Here is a 26,886-nt window from a genome sequence, read left to right as displayed (position 1 = left end):
ATAGTGGGTATTTGATAAAGCAAATTTTTTCACAAGAAGTTTCTGCTTTTCATAAAAAAAAGGTATTTTTGTCCAAAAAGCAGAATATTTCAATTTGGAAATACTTCCATGGCATATGAAGAGAGTTGTAGATCAGGTGCCTCATGGAAACTGTAGTTTGGCAAGGGTCTCCCATGATGCACCACAATGGCTCAGCAAGAGATGAGAACATGTGCATCATGGGAAATGTAGCCAGCCACGCAGCCCAGCCCATGGAGGAGGAATGCAGTATGAGGTACCTGAACTACAGTTCCCATGAAGCCCCAAGGCATCAGTTCCAAATCAAAATTTTTGGTTTTAGGCTGAAGATGGTTGGATTTTGATTTATTTTATTTTATCAAAAAGTTGAAATTTTCTACAGATGACAAAAAGAATTGTTTTCTGACCATAAGAGGTATCAATGACTATTCTTCAGGACATAAACCAACTACTAACTGCCTGATGTTACAAAGAACTTACCCATAAGCATGATATTGCATTGATCATTCCGAGGGCATTACACTACACATGGCAACTGTCACATATGAAATACCAGAACAGAAGGACACTTGGCCTGATCTGGCATAATAACGTATATACTGCAAAAATTTATCACTTTGAGACCGAGTTTGAGACCAGTGGGCAGGCTGAGAGAAGCAAGTGGTGGGCAGGAAGAAGCCAGCGGGCTGGCGGGGTCTCGGGACACAGTGCAAGCAGAACAGGCCGGGGCCCCTGAGATAGCACCACTGTTGCCACTGTAAACATGGTACTGCCCAGATGTGGCCAAGAGGAGTCCCTTCAGTGGTGAGTAGAGCATCTTCTGACATTGTCAAATTATTAATAATACCATAAAGAATTTATAAGTGGGCAAAGTAAGCAAACTTAATCAAATCCTATGAAATCAAAAAGAATATTTAAATTAGTTATGCAAGTAGAGTCTGAATGAGCTCTCCCCTGACATCTAGTGGTGAGCTGTGGAAAAAGACTTCAGAAGCTGATCTCGTTTGCATGGACACACCCACCCTGCATAGGTGCTCAGCATGGTGGGCTTGCTTGCCCAAATGATCATTTGTGGATGGTATTGGATCCCCATTATCCTTGTTGTGTGAACCAAGGGCAGCAGAACTGTACCTGGCATACCCCAATGGAGGGACTCACCCTCAACTGAATGGCACTCACTAGGCAGGGGACATAGGTTCCAACTCCCAATGAGTGGAGAAAGGTTGGGGATAGGTACTTGTACCTGGTGGTGGGGCCCTGTTTAACAGTTTTAGATACCACTTGACCCTTTCTCTCTCTCTCCATAGTATAATAAAAGAGCCAATTTAGACTCAATTGAGCATCTTGTTACATGCTGCAGAGCTGAAATCACTGATACTTTGGTCTAAGTATTAGACCTACTTTGAGACAGTGTCTCTATTGCAAGAGACCGCCCAGTGTACACTGGCAGTGAGGCTCCTGCACTGAGAGCTGAAATCAATGAGAGTTGTGTTAAGGGGGGGAGAGACTGAAGACATCTTGGTGAGTGGCCAGCCAAGCAGCTGGTGGAGAGGCATGGAAAGTGGTCAGCAGCAACATTGGTGGAGCAGGCCAGAGCAGAGCCCCAGAGGCGTGGTAATTGGCCACTGGAGTGAGAAGCAAGTGCCTGAGCAATGCAGCGTATAAGGTGCCCCCCTCCCCATCTTCCACACAGAGTGGGAGGTGAACTTTGTGGATGAACCTCTGAACTCTGGGGTTGCACTAGCCAAGGACAGCAATTCTGAGTGGGGTACAGAGAAGGGACGGGCACATTAAAGGGACTTTTCGGTTGCTGGACTTAAGGCCCTGAAGGGAAAAGGACACTGCCCAACTTACTTGGAGGTGGTTCTTTTGCTCATGACTTGTGTTTATGAACCATGGTTGCGATGTTTTCCCAAATTAATACTGAGTTAAATCCCTCCTTTTATTAAAAGTTTTTGTTACACTCAGACTCTGTGCTTGCGAGAGGGGAAGTGTTGCTTTTTAGAGGCACCCATGGGGTGGTGTGTAATTGTCCCAGGTCACTGGCTGGGGGCTTGACTCAGTTTTGTGTTGTATTGTTGAAAAGTAACCCCTAGATACTGAACCGAGCCCTTGTTGCTGCTGGCTCCACCTTCCAGAAGGGTTACAGTTAGTTAGTTACTTAGAAGAAGCCATTTAAGGGGCTGTCTTAAGACAGACCAGTTGTAAATGTTAAGAATCTTAAATCCAATTAAATCCCACTGTTTCTGTTTACCAATATTTAGCCCCTGACTTCTCTACAGGAATACATGGTCTAACCATCCAGTGGTTAACAGGAGAACTGTTAGTAATTTAAGTTACAAGCATTTTCATACCCAATAAAATTTTTTCAGTTGTTTAAATCCATTTCCTTGGTTTTCTCTCACAAATTTGTATTGAATTTTCTTTTTTATTTGGGAAAGGGGTTCCCCTTGGCTGACTTCTTGACTCTTTTCTGTTTTTATTGTCTGTCTGTGGCATCTTGCTTGTAGAGATGGATAAGTTGTGATGTGTTTTCTATCTAGCAGGGTGGGTTGTTCACTTGAGTCTTTTATACCCATATCCTACCTATTTCCATGAAATTATAGGAAACACATCTCTTTCAGGCTTGCTTAGATTCAACCTGGTTGTGTCATTCTTTCGTTGGCTCGATGCCTTCATGAGTAGTTCTTAGGAACCTCTTAATCTTATGAATATAGAATCATAGAATCATAGGACTGGAAAGAACCTCAAAGTCATCTAGTCCAGTCCCCTGTAATCATGGCAGGACTACATATTATCTAGACCATCCCTGATAGGTGTTTGTCTAACCTGCTCTTAAAAATCTCCAATGACAGACATTCCACAACCTCCCCTTGGGCAATTTATTCCAGTGCTTAATACCCTAACAGTTAGGAAGTTTTTCCTAATGACAACCTAAACCACCCTTGCTTCAATTTAAGCCCATTGCTTCTTGTCCTGTCTTCAGAGGTTAACAAGAACAATTTACCTCCCCCCTTCTTGTAACAACCTTTTATGTAATTGAAAACTGTTATCATGTCCCCTCTCAGTCTTCTCTTCTCTAGATGAAACAAACCCATTTTTTTTCAAACTTCCCTCATAGGTCATATCTTCTAGACCTTTAATCATTTTTGTTGCTCTTCTCTGGACTTTTTCCAATTGGTTTGCATCTTTTCTGAAATGTGTCACGCAGAACTGGACACAATACTCCAGTTTGGTTGAGTATGTAGTTTATTAATTGAATATCCACCTTGTCTTTAATTGTCTTCTTCTTGTGGCAGGAAGGTAGCACACAATTTTCAATGCTAGTTTTAACTCTTCTTATTCAGTCAATTTTTTGAGATATTCTTTTCATTTTGACATGTTAGTCTGTATTCGCAAAAAGAAAAGGAGTACTTGTGGCACCTTAGAGACTAACAAATTTATTTGAGCATAAGCTTTCGTGAGTTAAAAATAAATCAAATAAATTTGTTAGTCTCTAAGGTGCCACAAGTACTCCTTTTCTTTTCATTTTATTAGAGTTTGACAGGAAATGAAATTTTGTTTTCAAAATGTGCAAACTCTCCTGTTCTTTGTATAAATATTTAGCTCTCCAAACAGTCTTTTGAAATTAAACAACTTTTAGAAAGTCTTTAGCTTAATTTGTTGATGCTACATGACAATTTTTTCTTGTCTTCTGAATTGGATGAGAGTTTGCTTGTGCATTGCCAGTAATTAATTAATTTGCCATTAATATAAATATTCTATACTTAAATGGCTTTGTACATTGCTAATTAGTTTAGCGAGGTTATTAGATTCCATGTTGGTACATAAAACACTTTACCTCTTATATAGCAGTGATATTATGAACTATAGTATGAATTTTGTGTTTAATTAACATATTTGCAAGTATGCACTTCACAAAGGTGTTTGTCATTTAAACATTTTGAGCAACAAAAGTATAAAACATTTCCGACTATACATATTTTCTCTAAAATTCAAGAACACAAGTATGCAAGTCTAAGCAGTGCCTGCATTTTCTGTCATATATAAGCTGTTTCAACGAAAGTCCTATCTATAACTATAGAAATATCTATAAAAGGGGCTGGACATTGCGGGGAGAGGAGGGGAAATGAAAGTTTATTTTGAAGAAGATCTCCACCGTTTTCAGTTGTTCCACGCTTTTTAATCACCTTATGAACCTGACAGCATTTGACTTTAAAATAAATGTTTGAAAAACTTTAAATATATTAATATATTATTAGCGTTTCCAGGTTGAATCCATATTATAATAGATTTGTATGAGTGACAAATGAGAATAAAATTTGCCACGTCAGAGCTATTTGTTTCATAGGGTACAAAACCTCATCATGATAAATTCTGCCTTTAGATTCTATTGCCGAGGAAGACTTGATTCATAACACTTCAGGCCACAATGGTTATTAATACATAACATAAAATGAACTTTCTGTCATAAAGGAGCCTATGCACAAGTGCAGCAGTCCAGCACAAAGCCCATGCATAATTTAACACCTACATAGAGAGTTCATAGCTTCCTTCTGCACTGGGGGAAAATTTTACTCAAGAAGCATATAGTAAGATGAGTACACCTTAGAACTAGTCTAACAGTAAAAACTGAATATAAAATTGACATAACCAAGTTTTTTTCAGGCCATTGCAAATGCATCACAAATCAGTCCCAGTGTCTACAAATATAGTTAGGATTTAGAAATACTGATGAATTACATGCAAGCAATTGTCAAATTAGTCTATGGGTTGTTTGGGAAAGTATTCAGTGGTGATATTCTATATTATAGTAAATGGTCATCAAAGCCATAGAGTTTTTCTTCTGGTCTCTGACTGGATGGAACTCTTTAACAGGAGAACTACGAATAACAAATAGTGAATAGTGATGAATAAATTTCAGTACAAATGCATGAGATTTTCAGTATTTAAAAACCTTTCGTGATTATCTGATAGTCAATAATTAGGACCCTACCAAATTCACAGTCCATTTTGATCAATTTCATGGTCATAGGATTTTAAAAATCATAAATTTCACAATTTCAGCTATTTAACTCTGAAAATTTCACAGAGTTGTAATTGTAGGGGTCCTGACCCAAAAACGAGTTGTGGGGGGGTCGCAAGATTATTATACGGGGGATTTTGGTAGTAGGGTTGGCAGGTGTCCGGTTTTTGACTGGAGCGCCCAGTTGAAAAGGGACCCTGGTGGCTCTGGTCAGCACTGCTGACTGGGCCATTAAAAGTCTGGTCGGCAGGTCAGCGGGGCTAAGGCAGGCTCCTTGCCTGCCATGGCTCCATGCAGCTCCCGGAAGCAGCATGGTCCCCACTCCAGGTAGGTGAAAGTAAGCCAGTACACCCTGGTACGGCATACCGGCAAGAGCCCGTGCACTGTACCAGGGCAGATCAGCTTCCCCAGGTGGCAATTTAAAGGGCCTGGGTCTCCCAGCAGTGGCTGGAGCCCCGGACCCTTTAAATTACTGTCAAAGCCCTGCTGCCAGCGCCCTGGAAAAGTGGCGGCAGGGCTCAGGTGGCGATTTAAAGGGCCTGGGGCTCTGGCCACTGTTACCGCCCCGGACCCTTTTAATAGCCGGTGCAGCCCCGCCACCGCTACCCCAGGGCTCCAGCAGGCTCCGGGGATGATTTAAAGGACCCGGGACAGTAGCAGCAACCCGAGCCCCAGACCCTTTAAATTGCCGCCCGAGCCCTGCTGCTGGAGCCCCAGGGGTCGCAGCGGCAATTTAAAGGGCCCGGGGCTCCACTGCGGTAGGCCCTCCGGAGCCCTTTAAATTGCCACCAGAGCCCCGCTGCTAGAGCCCTGAGGTAGCGGCAGTGGGGCTCTGGCGGTGATTTAAAGGGCCAGGGGCTCCCAGCTGCTGCTACTGCAATGGAACCCCAGGCCCTTTAAAGCTCCACCAGAGCCCAGGGCCCCGGGGTAGCAGTGGCAGCGGGAGCCCCCGGAGCTCTGATGGTTAAAGGGTCTGGGGCTCTGCTGCAGTAGCTGGAGCCCCAGGCCCTTTAAATCACCCCCGAGCCCCGGGTCTCCCAGCCGCCTCTGCAGTTGGTAGCTCCGGGATGATTTAAAGGGCCCGGGACTCCCAGCTGCTGCTACCACAGTCCCAGCCCCGGGCCCTTTAAATCTTGATTTAAAGGGCCCGGGGATGTAAAGGCCCCGCCTCTTCCAATAGAGGCCATGACTCTTCCAGTTAAGGACCTGCCCCCTCCCAAGGACTCCGGAGTACCGGTAAGTCCTTTAAGCTACTTTCACCCCTGCCACTCCTACTCCTATGCATAAGGGCAGCCAGAGGGCTCTGCATGCTGCCCCCATCCCCAACTGCCATCTCTGTAGTTCCCCATTGGCCGGAAACCATGGTCACTGGGAGCTGAGGGGTTAGTGCCCGTGGACGGGACAGTGCGCAGAGACACCGGCCTTACTTAAGTGCCATTACTTAAAGATTTTTCAGACATACATGATGATTATCAAAGCTCATAATCCTCATGAAAACTAGGGGGAGCGCTTTTCTTGACCTGCTGCTCACAAACCGGGTAGAATTAGTGGGGGAAGCAAAAGTGGATGGGAATCTGGGAGGCAGTGACCATGAGTTGGTTGAGTTCAGGATCCTGACGCAGGGAAGAAAGGTAAGCAGCAGGATACGGACCCTGGACTTCAGGAAAGCAGACTTTGACTCCCTCAGGGAACAGATGGCCAGGATCCCCTGGGGGACTAACATGAAAGGGAAGGGAGTCCAGGAGAGCTGGCTGTATTTCAAGGAATCCCTGTTGAGGTTACAGGGACAAACCATCCCGATGAGTCGAAAGAATAGTAAATATGGCAGGCGACCAGCTTGGCTTAATGGTGAAATCCTAGCGGATCTTAAACATAAAAAAGAAGCTTACAAGAAGTGGAAGGTTGGACATATGACCAGGGAAGAGTATAAAAATATTGCTCGGGCATGTAGGAAAGATATCAGGAGGGCCAAATCGCACCTGGAGCTGCAGCTAGCAAGAGATGTCAAGAGTAACAAGAAGGGTTTCTTCAGGTATGTTGGCAACAAGAAGAAAGCCAAGGAAAGTGTGGGCCCCTTACTGAATGAGGGAGGCAAGCTAGTGACAGAGGATGTGGAAAAAGCTAATGTACTCAATGCTTTTTTTGCCTCTGTTTTCACTAACAAGGTCAGCTCCCAGACTGCTGTGCTGGGCAACACAAAACGGGGAAGAGATGGCCAGCCCTCTGTAGAGATAGAGGTGGTTAGGGACTATTTAGAAAAGCTGGACGTGCACAAGTCCATGGGGCCGGACGAATTGCATCCGAGAGTGCTGAAGGAATTGGCGGCTGTGATTGCAGAGCCCTTGGCCATTATCTTTGAAAACTCGTGGCGAACGGGGGAAGTCCCGGATGACTGGAAAAAGGCTAATGTAGTGCCCATCTTTAAAAAAGGGAAGAAGGAGGATCCTGGGAACTACAGGCCAGTCAGCCTCACCTCAGTCCCTGGAAAAATCATGGAGCAGGTCCTCAAAGAATCAATCCTGAAGCACTTAGAGGAGAGGAAAGTGATCAGGAACAGTCAGCATGGATTCACCAAGGGAAGGTCATGCCTGACTAATCTAATCGCCTTTTATGATGAGATTACTGGTTCTGTGGATGAAGGGAAAGCAGTGGATGTATTGTTTCTTGACTTTAGCAAAGCTTTTGACACGGTCTCCCACAGCATTCTTGTCAGCAAGTTAAGGAAGTATGGGCTGGATGAATGCACTATAAGGTGGGTAGAAAGCTGGCTAGATTGTCGGGCTCAACGGGTAGTGATCAATGGCTCCATGTCTAGTTGGCAGCCGGTGTCAAGTGGAGTGCCCCAGGGGTCGGTCCTGGGGCCCGTTTTGTTCAATATCTTCATAAATGATCTGGAGGATGGTGTGGATTGCACTCTCAGCAAATTTGCGGATGATACTAAACTGGGAGGAGTGGTAGATACGCTGGAGGGGAGGGATAGGATACAGAAGGACCTAGACAAATTGGAGGATTGGGCCAAAAGAAATCTAATGAGGTTCAATAAGGATAAATGCAGGGTCCTGCACTTAGGATGGAAGAATCCAATGCACCGCTACAGACTAGGGACCGAATGGCTCGGCAGCAGTTCTGCGGAAAAGGACCTAGGGGTGACAGTGGACGAGAAGCTGGATATGAGTCAGCAGTGTGCCCTTGTTGCCAAGAAGGCCAATGGCATTTTGGGATGTATAAGTAGGGGCATAGCGAGCAGATCGAGGGACGTGATCGTTCCCCTCTATTCGACACTGGTGAGGCCTCATCTGGAGTACTGTGTCCAGTTTTGGGCCCCACACTACAGGAAGGATGTGGATAAATTGGAAAGAGTACAGCGAAGGGCAACAAAAATGATTAGGGGTCTAGAGCACATGACTTATGAGGAGAGGCTGAGGGAGCTGGGATTGTTTAGTCTGCAGAAGAGAAGAATGAGGGGGGATTTGATAGCTGCTTTCAACTACCTGAAAGGGGGTTTCAAAGAGGATGGCTCTAGACTGTTCTCAATGGTAGCAGATGACAGAACGAGGAGTAATGGTCTCAAGTTGCAATGGGGGAGGTTTAGATTGGATATTAGGAAAAATTTTTTCACTAAGAGGGTGGTGAAACACTGGAATGCGTTACCTAGGGAGGTGGTAGAATCTCCTTCCTTAGAGGTTTTTAAGGTCAGGCTTGACAAAGCCCTGGCTGGGATGATTTAACTGGGACTTGGTCCTGCTTTGAGCAGGGGGTTGGACTAGATGACCTTCTGGGGTCCCTTCCAACCCTGATATTCTATGATTCTATGATTCTATGAAAACTGTGAAATACCTTATGTAACTATAGCAGAGTGATGAAGCCAAGGGTAACCGTGGTAAATTTGCGATGTACTCCACATGTATACATGTATAAGGAGATCATTTTTAAATTAAACAATTTTAGGCATCTATTTTTTCTTTTGATATCTGTATAGTTCCTATAACATTAATTCCATTAATAGATTTTGAGGCTAGAAGGGACCATTATGATTATAAAATCTACCATGCTGCATAACACAGGCCACAGTACTCCACTCAGAGATTACTTCCATCTAGCCCCATAACTTGTGGTTGAACTAGAGCATATCTTTTTGAAAGCTATCCAAACTAAATTAAAAGACTCCAAGGTGATGGAGGATCTAACATATTAGTTGGTAAACTATTCTAAAGATTAATTGCCATCACTGTTAAAAAAAATTGAATTTTATAGCTTTGCTTCCAGCCATTGAATCTTGTTATGTCTTCGCTAAATTAAGAGCCTTGCAGCATCAGATATCTTCTACCATCAGCATCATAGTATTAGACTATGAGCGAATCACCTCTTAAGTTTCTTTCCAGGAAATTAAATAGATTCACCACCTCAGACCTCTCATTGTAAGATATATTTTTTAGACCTTGAATCATTCTTGTAGTCCTTTTATGAACACTCTCTATATAAACATCATTTTTAAAGTGTGAACATCAAACCTGGTTACAACATTTCTGTGGCGATCCCACTAATACCATGTACAGAGTAACATCACCTATCTACTTTCTTCTAATCAGTATTCCAAGAATTCCCTTAAGCTCTTTAGTCACAGCATCACACTTGTTTGATTATACTGTGTACTGAGAAATCCAGTATAAAAGACCTATCCTTATCCTTGTTTACCACCTCACCAGTCATTGGTCAGATATATGAGTTTGCCATTTTTAAATCTATTTAAATGCTGATCAAGAAGCACAGAGATAATTTAAAGCCAGACTCTGCCCTCAGATGGACATGAATCCCAATGGCTTACATCTAAGCACATCCATATCCAAAGCCACAGGAAAGATATGTAATGTACATGTACAACCAAGAGCAGAATGTGACCATTAAGCAAACATTTTCAAAAAATAGAGACATAGAATCATAGAAGATTAGGGTTGGAAGAGACCTCAGGTCATATAGTCCAACCCCCTGCTCAAAGCAGGACCAACCCCAACTAAATCATCCCAGCCAGGGCTTTGTCTATGACCAAAGTCTATGTCCAAAAAATGTGAATGGCAATGTGCACTTATATTTATGCACGCATCAAGTAAATTCACATGCAAGTGGCTACCTAAGCACTTATGGTGTGTGTGCGTAAATTTTTCCAGTTTAAAAGCACAATCACAACGATTATCCATGTTGTCACTTGTGCATATGCATTATTTTGCATGCAGACCTTGAGCTTTCATTTGGAAATAAGACCCAAAGAGCTTGATTCTGATCTCTTTCTGTTTTTACGCTGGTATAATGCCTTTGATTGCAACAAAGTTATTCTTGATTTACGCTAACAGCTGGTCTTCTATTCCTGGAAAATTCTGCACCACTGCACATGTGCAGATTTTTTTCTCTGCAGAAAATAGATTCTGCCAGAGGTGCTGCAGTTACACTTTTTGCCCACCAGGGAAGCAGACTCATGGGCCAGAGCAGTATCCTGTCTGTGGGGCCAAGTGAGGAGACACAGGATATAGGGGAGATGGACAGAGAGGGGCACACAGGGTTACTGGGGGTGTCATGTAGACTGAGGTTCAGAAGGGCTCATGCGGGGACAGACTAGGACAAGGATACAGGTGCTAGTGAGGTGACAGCATTGAGCCAGGAGCTGAATGGGAGTAGGAGTGGCTGAGTGGGGGAACAGGGACATATGGGGACAGAGGGAAGAGGGGCGGCTGAGTGGGGAGCAGAGACACATTGGGATGGAAGAAAAGGGGTGTCTGAGTGGGGGTTCAGGGACACATGGGGACAGGAGGTAGGAGGTGCAGTGACACATGGGGATGGGGAGAGTAGTACAGGGACATAGGGGAATGGGGAGAGGGATGCAGGGCCTCATCGGGACAGGGGGGAGGAGGATAGATGAGTAGGGGTGGCGGGACATATGGGGATGGGGGAGGAAAAGTGGCTGAGTGGGGGTGCAGGAACACATGTAGACAGGGATGGACATACCTGACTGAATGGGAGAGACTAGGGGTCAGCCAGGCTTTGCATGGGGGAGACTCCCAGACTCCCTAACAATCCCTCCATTTCCCCATCCCCCCCAAAAAAACCCATTCCATACTTCTCTCACCCACATCCAACAACGCTCCAGGTTCACTCACAGACTCCTTCCCAGCAATTACTTCCCTCTCCCTTAGCTCTTCCATTGCCTTTGACTTCCCCAAGCCTTTGGACTGCTTCTGAGGGGTGCGGGAAATCCATTTCTGTATTGTAGTTTAAATGAATTATTACTCAAAGTTCTATATTAATATGCCTAGTAAGGAATCTACTTATCAAAAAAATTTCCTGAATCTTTTTTGTTGTCTGTATTGTTACACACATACATGCTGACTGGTATTTTGAAATAAATTACCAAAATAGTTGAAACTGGCATGATTATATTGTGTTATTCTGACAAATAAAATATGCAGAATTTTAAAATATTGTATGCATAATTTTTAATTTTGGCACAGAATTCTCCCAGGAGTAGTCTACAGACAAACCTGCCCCAATTAAATCACGAGTTACCATGTAAGGCCATTACCAACCTTAGTCATTATTGTTCCAAAATAAGAGGAGCCACACATAGACTTGCACTGAAATAACTAAATAAGCTATGATTCACACATTTGGTTATTGTGGTACAACTGTGTTCGTAGACTAGTGCTAATGTAAGTGACATCAGAATCTGGCCGTGTGTGTGTAATTCATGAGTAATGCACAAACCTGTAGGGCTCAATTCTAATCTTACACCAGTTTTCTATTGGTATGGCTCCCTTGACTTCAGTTGTTATTCTTTATTTACACCAGCCTAAGGGAAAGAAAACTCAGACCCTCTGCATTTAAAATATTTACATTTCAAAGGCTTTTAAAATTCAGTAAAATGGCACAACAAAACTTCAATAAAGGCATTTGCATTCTGATATGAGGGCATTTAACTATGGGATCCATCTGATCATTGGTATAGCATTGAAAGTTAATCCCCCTTAACTCCCTGAAAGATTACCTTTGGGTTGTTAGAGTGTTATACAAACACACTAAAACTGTTTTAATATTTCAGTACCTTACAATTATGTGCAGAAACATAAATCGTACAGATGTATTTAAAATTAAGGCAGAATACAGATATCATTTAGAACAGCTGCATGGTACTTTAAGTCAACTATACACTGACACAAATACAGATTAAATTTTCTGCTCTTTCACAATTTGTGTATGTAATGAATACACAATACTAGTACAAATACTCTAAGCTAGATGTTCTTTGCTCTTATCTGAAGATGATTAACTATTGTTAGGCACAATATAAATAGACCAAAGTATGCAGCAGCCACAAATATAATGCAGTCTAAAATAATAACATTCATAGCATTATCACTGTACAAAGATTTTCTCCACTGTCCACACAATTTATGCATTCAAAACAAAATTTCTTTATTGTAACATTTTAAAATACAGTGCACCTGATACTTATCTCTTGGAGATAGTAATGTTCTTTTACAAAAACGAGTGCCATAAGCTTCAAAAGTTAGGAAGGACATGCACAAGTTCAAAATCACTGACTATCAAAATTTGTAGGACCATGAGTTTTAACACTTCACTCAAATGTTTTATCTTGCCAAAAAAGTAAGCTGTTTTATTAAGCTAGTTTATAGCTTGAAAACCACTTTTAATGTGTTGAAAATGACTTATCTACCAAAGCCACAATATATTCCATAATAAAAACCCCTATATTAAGAGAATGTTGAAATGGCACAGTTAAGCACTCAAAAGTCATGAAATAGCAATGTTAAGGGTGACTCCCACACCAGCTTGATTCTGTCCTCTTTTGCATATGCAGTCCAATGCAGTTGCTGTTTACCTTCTCACATTATTTCTCAAATAAGCCATTAAAATTTTCCATTTTTTCTCTTCCTTGAGATAAACAGATACAGCATTTTCTCATATTTCTTTCTTGAATATTTATACTATTTTCACTGTCAATGGTCCAGTATGTTTGTATCGACTTAGACTTTTAATATAAGTATGTATTTTAATAATTTATCAGCAGCCATGTATTATCCACTTTCTTAACCAAAAGGGGACTGCATTCCTCAGGTGCAATTCAGGAGATGAGGCAACTGCCTATGAAGCTAATGTAGCTGAATATGTAGGTGACACTGATATGCCAGCAAGATTTTATTAGAATGTAGTGCAGTTGCACTTATTGTGTAGTATGATTATTTAAGAATAGTTTACTTTCTGATTTTCGGATATATAACTTATGGATTGCTTGGCATATACGTAGTAGTTTTACAAGATGCTACAGATGTGTACCTAACATGTAGAAAAATTTATAATGCATTGTATTACTTTAGAGAGTATGTGATCACGTAAATAAATCCTGGTTTAATAATGCATACACGCAAAGTTGCAGATTTAAGGTTGAATGAGAAACCCTAAAACAATCAGAAATTATTAAATTGAGTGCTTGTTTGTGCAACATTAAAGTTCTCTTAGTGCAGAGTTTTCTAATGAAATTTCAGGTTATTTTTTAAAGAGAAAACGAGAAAAAAGAAATTCCATACTGTGAAAATATTTGGCAAGAAACCATCAGCAGCCTCCCTTCCATGTGAGATCTGCAAGAGCAAGCCTCTTTCTAGAGGACTTTGGAATGCTGCAGGAGGGACCCACTCTCACAGGAGCAGGAGAAGCTGCACAGCTTTTACCTCGCCATATGCCATTTTGCCTCAACCTCTTTCTCACTGACAAAATATAGCCCCATGAAGTGGACTTTCCTATCCTTCCATCCACTCTGCAGAGACAAATATGGAAAGCATGATCTTGTCCTTATTCAATTTTAAAGGGGACTTGAATAGCTCCTAGTACTAAAACAAAGTATCACATTAAAATTAGTTTTGAATATTTTAAATGGGCACTTTAATTCTAAACTTTTTGAGAGATAGTGTGAAACAGCGTAAACAGGAACCATTTGGTGACAAAATACACATGACTCACATGAGTGAATACTTCTCAGCTAAAGTAAGATTGGCAGAATCCAGCCCAATCCAATGCCCACTGAAGTCCATGGGTGTCCTTTCTTTGACGTCAGTGGGTATTTAAATTCAGGTCTCTGGTTGTGCATGTGCAACTCCTCAAGACCTGCAGCCAAACAGGATCTGTAGGTTTCAGAATAGCAGCCATTTTAGTCTGTATTCGCAAAAAAGAAAAGGAGTACTTGTGACACCTTAGAGACTAACAAATTTATTTGAGCATAAGCTTTTGTGAGCTACCGATCACTTCGTCGGATGCATTCGGTGGAAAATACAGTGGGGAGATTTATATACACACACAGAGAACATGAAACAATGGGTTTTATCATACACACTGTAAGGAGAGTGATCACTTAAGATGAGCTATTACCAGCAGGAAGGGGGCGGAGGAGGAAAACCTTTTATGGTGATAATCAAGATGGGCCATTTCCAGCAGTTAACAAGAACGTCTGAGGAACAGTGGGGGGTGGGGTGGGGGGGGAGAAATAAAATGGGGAAATAGTTTTACTTTATGTAATGACTCATCCATTCCCAGTCTCTATTCAAGCCTAAGTTAATTGTATCCAGTTTGCAGATTAATTCCAATTCAGCAGTCTCTCATTGGAGTTTGAAGTTTTTTTGTTGAAGGATAGGCACTCTCAGGTCTGTAATCGTGTGACCGGAGAGATTGAAGAGTTCTCCGACTGGTTTTTGAATGTTATCATTCTTGACTTCTGATTTGTGTCCATTTATTCTTTTACGTAGAGACTGTCCAGTTTGACCAATGTACATGGCAGAGGGGCATTGCTGACACATGATGGCATATATCACATTGGTAGATGCGCAGGTGAACAAGCCTCTGATAGTGTCACTTGAATAGAGACTGGGAGTGGATGAGTCATTACATAAAGTAAAACTATTTCCTCATGTTATTTCTCCCCCCACCCCACTGTTCCTCAGACATTCTTGTTAACTGCTGGAAATGGCCCACCTTGAATATCACTACAAAAGGTTTTCCTCCTTCTCCCCCTCCATCCTGCTGGTAATAGCTCATCTTAAGTGATCACGCTCCTTACAGTGTATATGATAAAACCCATTGTTTCATGTTCTCTGTGTGTGTATATAAATCTCCCCACTGTATTTTTCACCGAATGCATCCGATGAAGTGAGCTGTAGCTTAGGATCTGTAGGGTACAACTTCCCATAATACAAGTACACATTAATACTGCTTTTAAAGCATTAATGTCTATCCATCTCAGGTGAAAGCACTTAGAGCCTCAATTTGGCCTAGGCTTGCCAGGCGTCTGGTTTTCGACTTGAACACCTGGTTGAAAAGGGACCCTGGTGGCTCCAGTTGGCACTGCTAACTGGGCCATTAAAAGTCAGGTCGGCAATGCAGTGCATTCCCAGAACTAAGGCAGGCTCCTCGCGGCTGCCAGAAGGGGCTGTCAGGTCCCTGCAGCCCCTAGATACATGGGTGGCCAGGGAGGCTCCGTGTGCTGCTCCCACCCCGAGGGCCAGCTCCACAGCTCCCATTGGCTGGGAATTGTGACCAATAGGAGCTGTGGGGGCTGTGCCTGCAGGCACAAGGGCAGCACGTGGAGCCTCCCTGGCTGCCTATGTGTCTAGGGACTGCAGGGACCTGACGGCTGCTTCCTGGGAGCCATGGTAAGCACCGCTGTGACCCCTAACCCTGAACCCTCTCCCGCCCCCCAACCCCATGCCCCAGCCCAGAGTCCCCTCCCACACCCAAATTCCCTCCTGGAGCCTGCACCCCCCCCAATACCCCATCATCCTGCCTCAGACCACTCCTGCTCCCCAAGCCCCTCATCCCTGGCCCCACCCTAAAGCCCATACCCCCAGCTGGAGCCCTCACCTCCCCCCCTTGCCCAACCCCCCCAGCCCCATCACAGAGCACCCTCCTTCACTCCAAACCCCTCATCCTCAACCCCACCCCAGAGTCCACATCCACAGCTGGAGCCTGCACCCCCTCTCGCACTCCGAACCCCTCAGCCCCAGTCCAGAGCCCCTTCTGCACCCAAACCCCTCATCCTTGGACCCACCCCAGAACCTGCACCCTCAGTGGGAGTTCTCACCTCCACACACACATACCAACACCCTGCCCCAGCCCGGAGCCCTCTCCTGCACCCAAAACCCCTCATCCCCAGACCCATTCCAGAGTCCATACCCCCAGCCGGAGTCCTCACCCCCCTCCCGCATCCCAACCCCCTGCCCCAACCCAGTGAAAGTGAGAGAGTTTGGGGGAGAGTGAGCGACAGAGGGAGGGGAGATGGCGCTCACTGATCGGGGTGGGGCCTTGTAGAAGGGGCAGGGCAGGGTTGTTGGTTTTGTGTGATTAGAAAGTTGGCAATCCTACTTTGGCCTAATTAGAAAGTCAAACAGAAATACTCCACAACTTGGGGTTCAGCCCAGCCCTGTGACTCTGGATGTGGAGTTTCACATTCCCAAAGGCATTCTTCCCATATTTTAGAATCTCAAACAAAGTCAGTGGAACTACTCGTGTTAGTTAAATGTCTACAGGATTGGACCATTTAATTTGTTTTAAAATACTAATTGTATTTTTTCCAACTTAAAACTATTAAGCTGTCTGATATTAAGATACTAATAGAACTGGAATGCTAATGTCAACAATTTCAACACCCATTTAAAGCTTCCTTCAAAGAATAACGTGTGTGTGTGTGTGTGTGTGTGTGTGTGTGTGTGTGTGTGTGAACATATCCATAACTTAATGTTTAAGCTAATATATTTAGATATATATCAATAACTAGAATGGCATATATATATATGCCATGCTAGTTATTGAGATATATATATTGATAGATATACATATATACAGAGACCTGAAACAAACCCTTCCCACTTTGACTACATCAACCTATGTTATGCCACTGCTATGTGAGTGCCTTAAGCAAAAATTTTATAAAGGTGTAACCATTGTTTTGTATATGCAGCCAGGCCAGGCACACAAAGTACAACCTCAGTGCCTCAATAACCTGGTGTAAATTCTACAGTTACATAGTTAGTTTAGCATTTCTTCTCTAAGTAATTACTTCAGCATATGAAAATTATTTCTGCTCAACATTTGCTTAAAAACAAACAAAACCATTGTCAGAATCAACCTTGAAGAGATGACTGAAGTTTTAATTATCTTTGAAATCTAACCACTTCTTTTGAAATCATAGTACTGCACCATTAATTACCTATCTTTGAAGTGAGAGCTCATTTCTCCCCCCACCCCAACACACACAATTTATAGAATAAAGTATGACGTTACAGAACTGAATTAGGAATTGTACAGTTGCATTCTATGTTAACATATCTGTGTTATAGGTGCAATTGGAATATGCTATACTTTAATATTTATAAATAGCAAGTTATTAGCTTTCCTACTAAATGAATAAGAGGGCTAGTACTGACATACCATTACCCACTTTTTCTGGAACATCTTTCAAAGGACAGATCTTCATTTGAACCATGCTAGACAAAGATGTCTAATATTAAGAATGGCCACAGTTATCTGATAAATGTAATGAAATTGATTTTTTTAATTCTACCAGTTATTTAGCTAAAGCTGAAGCTGCAGCTCTTTTTAGGAGCTCATTGTGCTTTTTCTAGAAAACCCAACATGACAGGATTTTTTTTTAATTGTTGCTCACACATGAGTACAATTTGTAGACGGTGCTGTATCTATCCGACTTCTACTTTCTTTAACATCATTCAGAGGTGATTCGTTACCTATCTGGCATTTGAAGACTTGTTTGTAGGCCTTCCTAAAATTTTCAGAGAGGAATGCGTATATAATAGGATTTACAGAAGAATTGCTGTAAGCCAGGCAGTGCGCTGTTACTCTGAAGAGAAATGACGCTTGAGTCAGTGGGAAAACTCCAAATTCAGCCCAGAGGTGGATCACATGATGTGGCAGCCAAGATATGCCAAAAATCACCACCACCACTAGCACAGTCTGAGCTGTCTAAGGCAGGAAAAGAGAAACATGGATGATTTATTAACACTTGAACAGTTTCAAACAACGCGCTTCAAAAGCCATTATATAGGGATACAAAAATATTAGGAAAAAACACATTTCTAAGTATTTGCAAACTATTTTAGTTTATCAGCCATATGTATTTTCTTTCATATAATGGGACTGGGTCAAGAAGAACATAGGCCCTCAAACTTCACGTGATAAACATGAGGTTCCCATTGCACGGACTGTGTGATTCAAATGGTAGGGAGCAGTATGTAAAGATTAAGGTTCTGATTAACTACTTTGTTAGTCCAGTTTTATGTCAGTGGAACTCCACTGAGTTGCAATGAAGTTCCATTGACACAAAACTGGTGTCATGCAGTGGTGATGCAAGCCCTTAAAAAATGCCATAACTTTAAATCTAATAGGCTATGTTTTCTGTGTATTGCATAAAGATTTAGGTCCAGATTTTCAAAAGACCTCCACCTAAATTCAGTTGCCACATTTTCAAAAGTGCTCAGCATCCAGCTGGCCACTTAATTTAGGTGCCTAAATGGGGACCATGGGTCTTTTGCAAATCTGTCCATTAGCCATACAAATCCCATTAACGTTGGTGGAAATCATGGGAGTAGTGCCCAGCAATGAAAAATGACCACAATATATGCATTAAACCTGAACTGGGAGGAGGAGGCTAATATATGCTTTTGATAACCTGGAAACCCAAGCTCACCAACAAAACAGTATTTTACACAAAACTAACGAATTGAGCAGAACAGACTAGACCACACTACAGCTACCTGACTTCATTGTCCTTATTTTCCTAAGGAGATGCCATCCATCTCCAATGATAGACTCTGTCAATGGGGAGTACTAGGATATAAATAGAGAAATGTTAGGCTTCTAGGATAATGGAATGCAACCATGGCTTGGAAAAATCATTGTCAGGGCTTTCTTTAACTTTTAGTTACTTCTTTAGGAAAATACTTATTGTTTTGCAATTGTTTGACAAATTAATACCTATTAAGTTTCCAGCAACTACCTCTTTCAATTAGTTCATTGCTGAGAGACATAAGCATCGTAACTATCAAATCTGTCATTCACTGTTATTACATAAATAGGGTCTTGTCACTTTTTCAACATGGCTTAGTCTTGCCTGTGTTGACGGAGTCAAACCATGTTACAGAGCTATCTTATATCCCTGGGCAGAGAGTTTAGTCCCATCTACTCAAGGAACACTAAACTATGTTATAACACAGACACGGTATACATCAGTGTACCTGAGGCCTAGGTATTTTGCTAGGTTCTTGAATTTGGATTCTATTTACCTGTAAGTAACCAGCCACTTACTCTGAACAATAGATTTTTAGCTCAAGCTGATAAGAAATCAATCTCATCTCCTCAAGAGAAGGTTGGACAGCTCATGAAAATCATTTCCATTTCAGTGACAATGAATAAAAATTTCCTGCAGAGAGAGACTGTGCTAATTAGTTCTCACTCAACAGAAATGTTAGCATTAGATTTAATTCCCTTTAGCTGGAAACAGAATTTGGCTGGTATAGGAAATTTATTCAGCTCTGCCTATGAGTAACTTCACTGAGCAGCTGTAGAATTTCAGGGTCCTTCAGTCACTTTCACTCTTAACCTCACTAAACACAATCATCCACACCTAGATTCTTATTTCAATGGGCCCAATCCATCAAATAATATCCATTGCCTTTGGAGATACAAAAGCTCCGGGAAACTATTCAGTCGATTCCACATCAGGGTCACCTAATCAACAGAGCAGATGGTCTGCTAAAGATGAACCTTCCCATGCCAAAAGGAAAACTCTTTCACATCCACACTTGTTGATGGAGTAGCTGGGGGAAATAAGAAGAAACAGAAGATCTTCAATGATCTGAAACTCAAAAAAAGAGTCCTATAAAAAGTGGAAACAAGGTCAAATTATGAAGGGTGACTATTAAAAAACCACACTAGCATGTAGAGACAAAATTAGAAAGGCCAAGACACAAAATGAGATTAAACTAGCTAGAGACATGAAGGAGAACAAGAAAACATTCTACAAATACATTAGAAGCAAGAGGAAGACCAAGGACAGGATAGGCTCATTACTCAATCAGGGGAGAAAGACAATAATAGAAAATGTGAAAATGGCTGAAGTGCTAAATGCCTTTTTTGTTTCAGTTTTCACCAAAAAGTTTAGTAATGACTGGACATCTGACATAGTGAATGCCTGTGAAAATGAGGTTAGGATATGAGGCTAAATTAGGGAAAGAACACGTTAAAAATTACTTAGACAAGTTAGACATCTTCAAGTTGGCAACGCCTGATGAAATACATCCTAGAATACTCAAGGAGCTGACTGAGGAGATATCTGAGTCATTAGTGATTATCTTTGAAAACTCAAGGAAGACAGGAGAGATCCCAGAGGACTGGAAGAGGGAAAATATAATGCCAATCTATAAAATGGGGAATAAGGATATCCTGGGGAATTACAGACCAGTAATATAATGTAGCAAATAATCCAGAAATCAATTTTTACACACCTAGAAGATAATAAGGTGATAAGTAACAGCCAACATGAATTTTTCAAGGCCAAATCACATATAACCAAGCTAATCACTTTATTTGACAAGGTAACAAGCCTTGTGGATAGGGAGAAGTGATTGATGTGGTATATCTTGTCTTTAGTAAGGCTTTTGATACTGTCTCACATGACCATCTCACAAACCAACTAGGGAAATATAGCCTAGAAGGAGCTACTATAAGGTGGGTGCATATTTGGTTCCCAGAGAGTAGTTATAAATGATTCACAGTCAAGCTGGAAGGGCATATCGAGTAGGGTCCCGCAGCAATAGGTTTTGGGTCCAGTTCAGTTCAATATCTTCTCAAATGATTTAGAGAATAGCATAGAGAGTACTCTTATAAAGTTTTCAGATGATACCAAGCTTGGAGGGGTTGCAAGTACTTTAGAGAATAGGATTAAAATTCAAAGTGATCAAGACAAACTGGAAAACTGCTCTGAAGTAAACAGAATGACATTCAATAAGGACAGATGCAAAGTACTCCATTTAGGAAGGAACAATTAATTTCACACATACAAAATGGAAAATGACTGCCTAGGAAGGAGTACTGTGGAAAGGGATCTGGGGTTTATACAGTGGACTGCAAGCTACATATGAGTCAATAGTGTAACACTGTTGCAAAAAAAGCAAATCCCATTGTGGATTTATCAGCAGGAGTGTTGTAAGCAAGACACGAGGAGTAATCACACTGATAAGGCCTCAACTGGAGTACCGTATCCAGTTCTGGGCATCAGACTTCAGGAAAGATGTGGACAATTGGAGAAAGTCCAGAGGAGAACAACAAAAATGATTAAAGGTCTAGAAAACATGACCTATGAGGAAAGATTGAAAAAATTGGATTTGTTAGTCTAGAGAAAAGAAGATTGATGGGGAACATAATAAGTTTTCCTAAAAGGTTGTTACAAAGAGGAGGGTGAAAAATTGTTCTCCTTAACCCCTGAGTAAAGGACAAGAAGCAATGGGCTTAAATTGCAGTAAGGGATGTTTAGATAAACATTAGGAAAATCTTCCTAACTGTCAGGGTAGTTAAGCACTGGAACAAACTGTTTAGGAAGGTTGTAGAAACTCGATCACTGGACGTTTTTAAGAACAGATTAGACAAACACATGTCAGAAATGGTCTAGTTCAGTGGTTTTCAATCTTTTTTCATTTTGCCTAAAATATTTCAAAAGGAGATACAGAATCCTTTGGAAACCTTAGACATAGTATACGGACCCTCCCACGTCCCTCCCCCCCGCCCCCAAGGTCTGTAGACCATACGTTGAAAACCACTGTTCTATAGTAATGACAACCTCTCTCAGATCCCTTAAACATAGTCTGCAGACCTGCAGGGGTCCATGGACTACAGGTTGAAAACCACTGGTCTAGTTTCAAAGCAGCAGCCGTGTTAGTCTGTATTCGCAAAAAGAAAAGGAGTACTTGTGGCACCTTAGAGACTAACAAATTTATTTGAGCATAAGCTTTCGTGAGCTACAGCTCACTTCATCGGATGCATTTGGTGGAAAATACAGAGGGGAGATTGATATACACACACATAGAACATGAAACAATGGGTTTTATCATACACACTGTAAGGAGAGTGATCACTTAAGATACGCCATCACCAGCAGCGGGGTGGGGGGGGGGGGAAGGAGGAAAACCTTTCATGGTGACAAGCAAGGTAGGCTATTTCCAGCAGTTAACAAGAATATCTGAGGAACAGTGGGGAGTGGGGTGGGGTGGGGTGGAGGGGAGAAATAACATGGGGAAATAGTTTTACTTTGTGTAATGACTCATCCATTCCCAGTCTCTATTCAAGCCTAAGTTAATTGTATCCAGTTTGCAGATTAATTCCAATTCAGCAGTCTCTCGTTGGAGTCTGTTTTTGAAGCTTTTTTGTTGAAGGATAGCCACTCTTAGGTCTGTGATCGAGTGACCAGAGAGATTGAAGTGTTCTCCAACTGGTTTTTGAATGTTATAATTCTTGACGTCTGATTTGTGTCCATTCATTCTTTTACGTAGAGACTGTCCAGTTTGGCCAATGTACATGGCAGAGGGGCATTGCTGGCACATGATGGCATATATCACATTGGTAGATGCGCAGGTGAACGAGCCTCTGATAGTGTGGCTGATGTGATTAGGCCCTAGGATGGTGTCCCCTGAATAGATATGTGGACAGAGTTGGCAATGGGCTTTGTTGCAAGGATAGGTTCCTGGGTTAGTGGTTCTGTTGTGTGGTGTGTGGTTGCTGGTGAGTATTTGCTTCAGGTTGGGGGGCTGTCTGTAAGCAAGGACTGGTCTGTCTCCCAAGATGGGTCGTCCTTCAGGATAGGTAGGAGATCCTTGATGATGCGTTGGAGAGGTTTTAGTTGTGGGCTGAAGGTGATGGCTAGTGGCGTTCTGTTATTTTCTTTGTTGGGCCTGTCCTGTAGTAGGTGACTTCTGGGTACTCTTCTGGCTCTGTCAATCTGTTTCTTCACTTCAGCAGGTGGGTATTGTAGTTGTAGGAATGCATGATAGAGATCTTGTAGGTGTTTGTCTCTGTCTGAGGGGTTGGAGCAAATGCGGTTATATCGTAGAGCTTGGCTGTAGACAATGGATCGTGTGGTATGATCTGGATGAAAGCTAGAGGCATGTAGGTAGGAATAGCGGTCAGTAGGTTTCCGATATAGGGTGGTGTTTATGTGACCATTGCTTATTAGCACCGTAGTGTCCAGGAAGTGGATCTCTTGTGTGGACTGGTCCAGGCTGAGGTTGATGGTGGGATGGAAATTGTTGAAATCATGGTGGAATTCCTCAAGAGCTTCTTTTCCATGGGTCCAGATGATGAAGATGTCATCAGTGTAGCGCAAGTAGAGTAGGGGCATTAGGGGACGAGAGCTGAGGAAGCGTTGTTCTAAGTCAGCCATAAAAATGTTGGCATACTGTGGGGCCATGCGGGTACCCATCACAGTGCCGCTGATTTGAAGGTATACATTGTCACCAAATGTGAAATAGTTATGGGTGAGGACAAAGTCACAAAGTTCAGCCACCAGGTTAGCCGTGACATTATTGGGGATACTGTTCCTGACAGCTTGTAGTCCATCTTTATGTGGAATGGTAGTGTAGAGGGCTTCTACATCCATAGTGGCTAGGATGGTGTTTTTAGGAAGATCACCAATGGACTGTAGTTTCCTCAGGAAGTCAGTGGTGTCTCGAAGAGAGCTGGGAGTGCTGGTAATGTAGGGCCTGAGGAGGGAGTCTACATAGCCAGACAATTCTGCTGTCAGGGTGCCAATGCCTGAGATGATGGGACATCCAGGATTTCCAGGTTTATGGATCTTGGGTAGCAGATAGAATACCCCAGGTCAGGGTTCTAGGGGTGTGTCTGTGCGGATTTGTTCTTGTGCTTTTTCAGGGAGTTTCTTGAGCAAATGCTGTAGTTTCTTTTGGTAACTCTCAGTGGGATCAGAGGGTAATGGCTTGTAGAAAGTGGTGTTGGAGAGCTGCCTAGTAACCTCTTATTCATACTCTGACCTATTCATGATGACGACAGCACCTCCTTTGTCAGCCTTTTTGATTATGATGTCAGACTTGTTTCTGAGGCTGTGGATGGCATTGTGTTCTGCACGGCTGAGGTTATGGGGCAACTTAGTCCTGCCTTGAGTGCAGGGGACTGGGCTAGCTGACCTACTGAGGTCCCTTCCAGTCCTACACTTCTATGATTCTTTTTAGTGATCATCCAACCAGTCATACTCCACAGCACTCTATCCTAGACTTGTCTTATCTCTGCACACATTCTCCCATTGTGCCCTAAATGTGTTCCTTCAAGCCTAAAGCCAGATCCATCTCTTCTGTAACTTCACTGGCTACAATGGGATTATGTTATGGATAAATTTAGCAACTAGCATGAAAAAACCCATATGTTTGATCCTAGAGTAGAAAATGAACAGGATTCAGGCAACCTATAGTCTCTGGGGCAGATCCTCAGCTGGTGTAAATTGTCATAGAGCGGGGGTTCTTAAACTTCATTGCACTGCAACCCCCTTCTGACAACAAAAATTACTACACAACTCCAAGAGGGGGGACCGAAGTCTGAGCCCGCCCGAGCCCTGCTGGCTGGGTGGAGGGCCAAAGCCCAAGGGCTTCAGCCCCAGGCAGGGGGCCTGGAACCTGAGCCCTGCTGCCCAGGGCTCAGGCTCTTGGCTTCTACTTCAGCCCCTGGTGGTGAGGCTCGGGCTTTGGCCCTGGGCTCCAGCAAGTCTAAGCCAGTCCTGCTGACCCTTTTAAAATTGGGTTGTGACCCACTTTGGGGTCCCAACCCACAGTTTGAGAACTGCTGTCAGAGTATGTCACTGTGTCTGACAATTTTCACAGCTGAGGATTTGTTCCTCTGTTTAAAAAATAAAATATGTTTGTGAAGGGGAATGGACACCAAGAGGACACCTCTCCCAAGTCTGTTTCTAGGGGCAGTAGTAGGCGGTAGGAAGGACAAGACGGAGCAGGGAAATTTTTGCAATATTTTGAAATATTTGCAAATAATGAGCCAGGTCCTCAGCTGATGCAAATCAATAAAACTCTGCTGATATCAATAAAAGTGTGCTAATTTACACCAGCACAGAATCTGCCCAATAAAAGATCTGTCTTAATAAAAGATTACAAATAGGACCCTTCAATTTAGGAAAAATTCCCACTGGGAACTGAAATATTGTGTTTATCACGCATACATTTTCAGTAGAAAACAAAAAGGTAAATAAACCTACAGATTTTTTTTCAGAAATTTCCTTTTTTCCTGCAGATATGACATAAAGAAAGCACAGTACCCTAACCCTTTCACTATGTTAACATTTTGATCCAAGGCAGAATAATATGGATAATTGTATACCTGCTCAACTTACTAAGAGAGATTTGTCTTTGACCTTATTTACCCCCAAGCAACCCCCTACCCCCACCCCCGTGATTTTAGTGGGACGGCAAAGAATTTAGGGCAGATTTTGTCCCTGTGTCTCTTAAATCTATCATGCTTAAGATACACGGTACCTGTGGGATGCATAAATGTGCATAATGGTTTGACAATCCTTGCAACATCTGTTTTATTCCATTATCCCTCTCAAGCCTAATTCCAAAGTTTACCTTTACAACATTATCAGTATAATCTGCAACCAAGGAAACACTACAGGGCTGCTCTTATTTATTTAATAGGATGGCTCTTAACATTACACATAAGTAAATAAAACTACCTGAAATATAATTTCAGGAAATATGCTAATTCTAATATGTTAATGCTAATGTTTTGTGTGTGATCAATAAATATACAAAAATAGTATTCTAGGAAACATTTATTTTGCATTTAACTTTTTTCTTAATTACGAAAGTCTAATTTAAAAATCCACTTATGAACTCCTTAATCAGGAAACCCCCCTTTCATTTGAATACTGTGAGAAACATAGGATTAGGCCCTAAATGCACAATGAACATGAGCAAGAGTTCTTGTTATTTAGAAGAAATAATTTAAAATAGGATATATTTTTTCAGTATGGCTGTGTAAAACTGTATTGTCAACCCCAAGCATTCAACTGTCATTAGTTGGGTCCCAAAAACTCATGAAATTGATTTAAAACAATTATATTTTTCAAACAATAATATTTTGGTTAATTTTGTTTGCCTTCTGGTTTTTGAGCCCTTAAAAGTATATAAGTGTACACTTTTTTATTTTTAAATTAAAGCTCAGATTCTCATATAACCACATGACCCCAAGAACTGAAGCTTTAAAAACATCAAAAGTCACAAAACATAGGATAAAATCACAAAAGTTGGCAATTTCCTGAATCTTTAGTAGTTATATCATAGGCCCCAATTCCACAAAGTACTTAAGTACCTTGCTGAATCAGAGATTTAATACTTAATCCTCTTAACACTGTGCCTCTAAAAAAAAAAAAAAATCTTGCCCAGTGTTTCTATCAGAAATTAGGGATTGTATAAATGCTGTTTGAATTAGGGCCTGATTCAGCAATCCAATCTGCACAGGCAGTGCCCTGCATGCATGTGGATCTCCATTTACTTCATAGGCATATGATTATATCCATCAGCTCAGACTGCACTAGCATGACCAGGTGTCTGGTTTTCAACCGGAACACCCGGTCGAAAAGGGATCCTGGCGGCTCCCGTCAGCACCGCTGACCAGGCTGTTGACTGTGTGGTTGGCGGTTTTAGCCTCTGCACCGTGCGGTTCCCGGGAAGCAGCCGACATGTCCACCGTCTGGCTCCTATGTGCAT

The 26,886-nt window shown here is 42.2% G+C and overlaps 1 protein-coding gene across 6 annotated transcripts in view; it reads right to left on the bottom strand.

The window, feature by feature from the left end:
- Positions 1–12,093: 12,093 nt before the first annotated feature.
- The window catches only part of GALR1 (galanin receptor 1), a 28,196-nt gene continuing 13,403 nt past the window's right edge, over positions 12,094–26,886 (bottom strand). The window contains exons 3-4 of one of the 6 annotated variants that reach the window (XM_038393427.2): positions 17,839–18,073; positions 12,094–14,260 (exon numbers count right to left, since the gene is read on the bottom strand). In XM_038393427.2, the coding sequence (XP_038249355.1) occupies positions 14,256–14,260; positions 17,839–18,073 (240 nt within the window). In that variant the 3' untranslated portion in view covers positions 12,094–14,255. Of the gene's footprint in view, positions 14,261–16,324; positions 18,074–18,864; positions 18,938–26,886 lie in introns of those variants that run through there. The other 5 variants (XM_038393426.2, XR_006278962.1, XM_043508232.1 and 2 more) reach the window with 5 other exon arrangements.

The sequence above is a fragment of the Dermochelys coriacea genome, chromosome 2, assembly GCF_009764565.3.
Source record: "Dermochelys coriacea isolate rDerCor1 chromosome 2, rDerCor1.pri.v4, whole genome shotgun sequence".
In the NCBI taxonomy this organism is placed as follows: domain Eukaryota; kingdom Metazoa; phylum Chordata; order Testudines; family Dermochelyidae; genus Dermochelys; species Dermochelys coriacea.
This window is presented reverse-complemented; position numbering and strand designations above follow the sequence as displayed.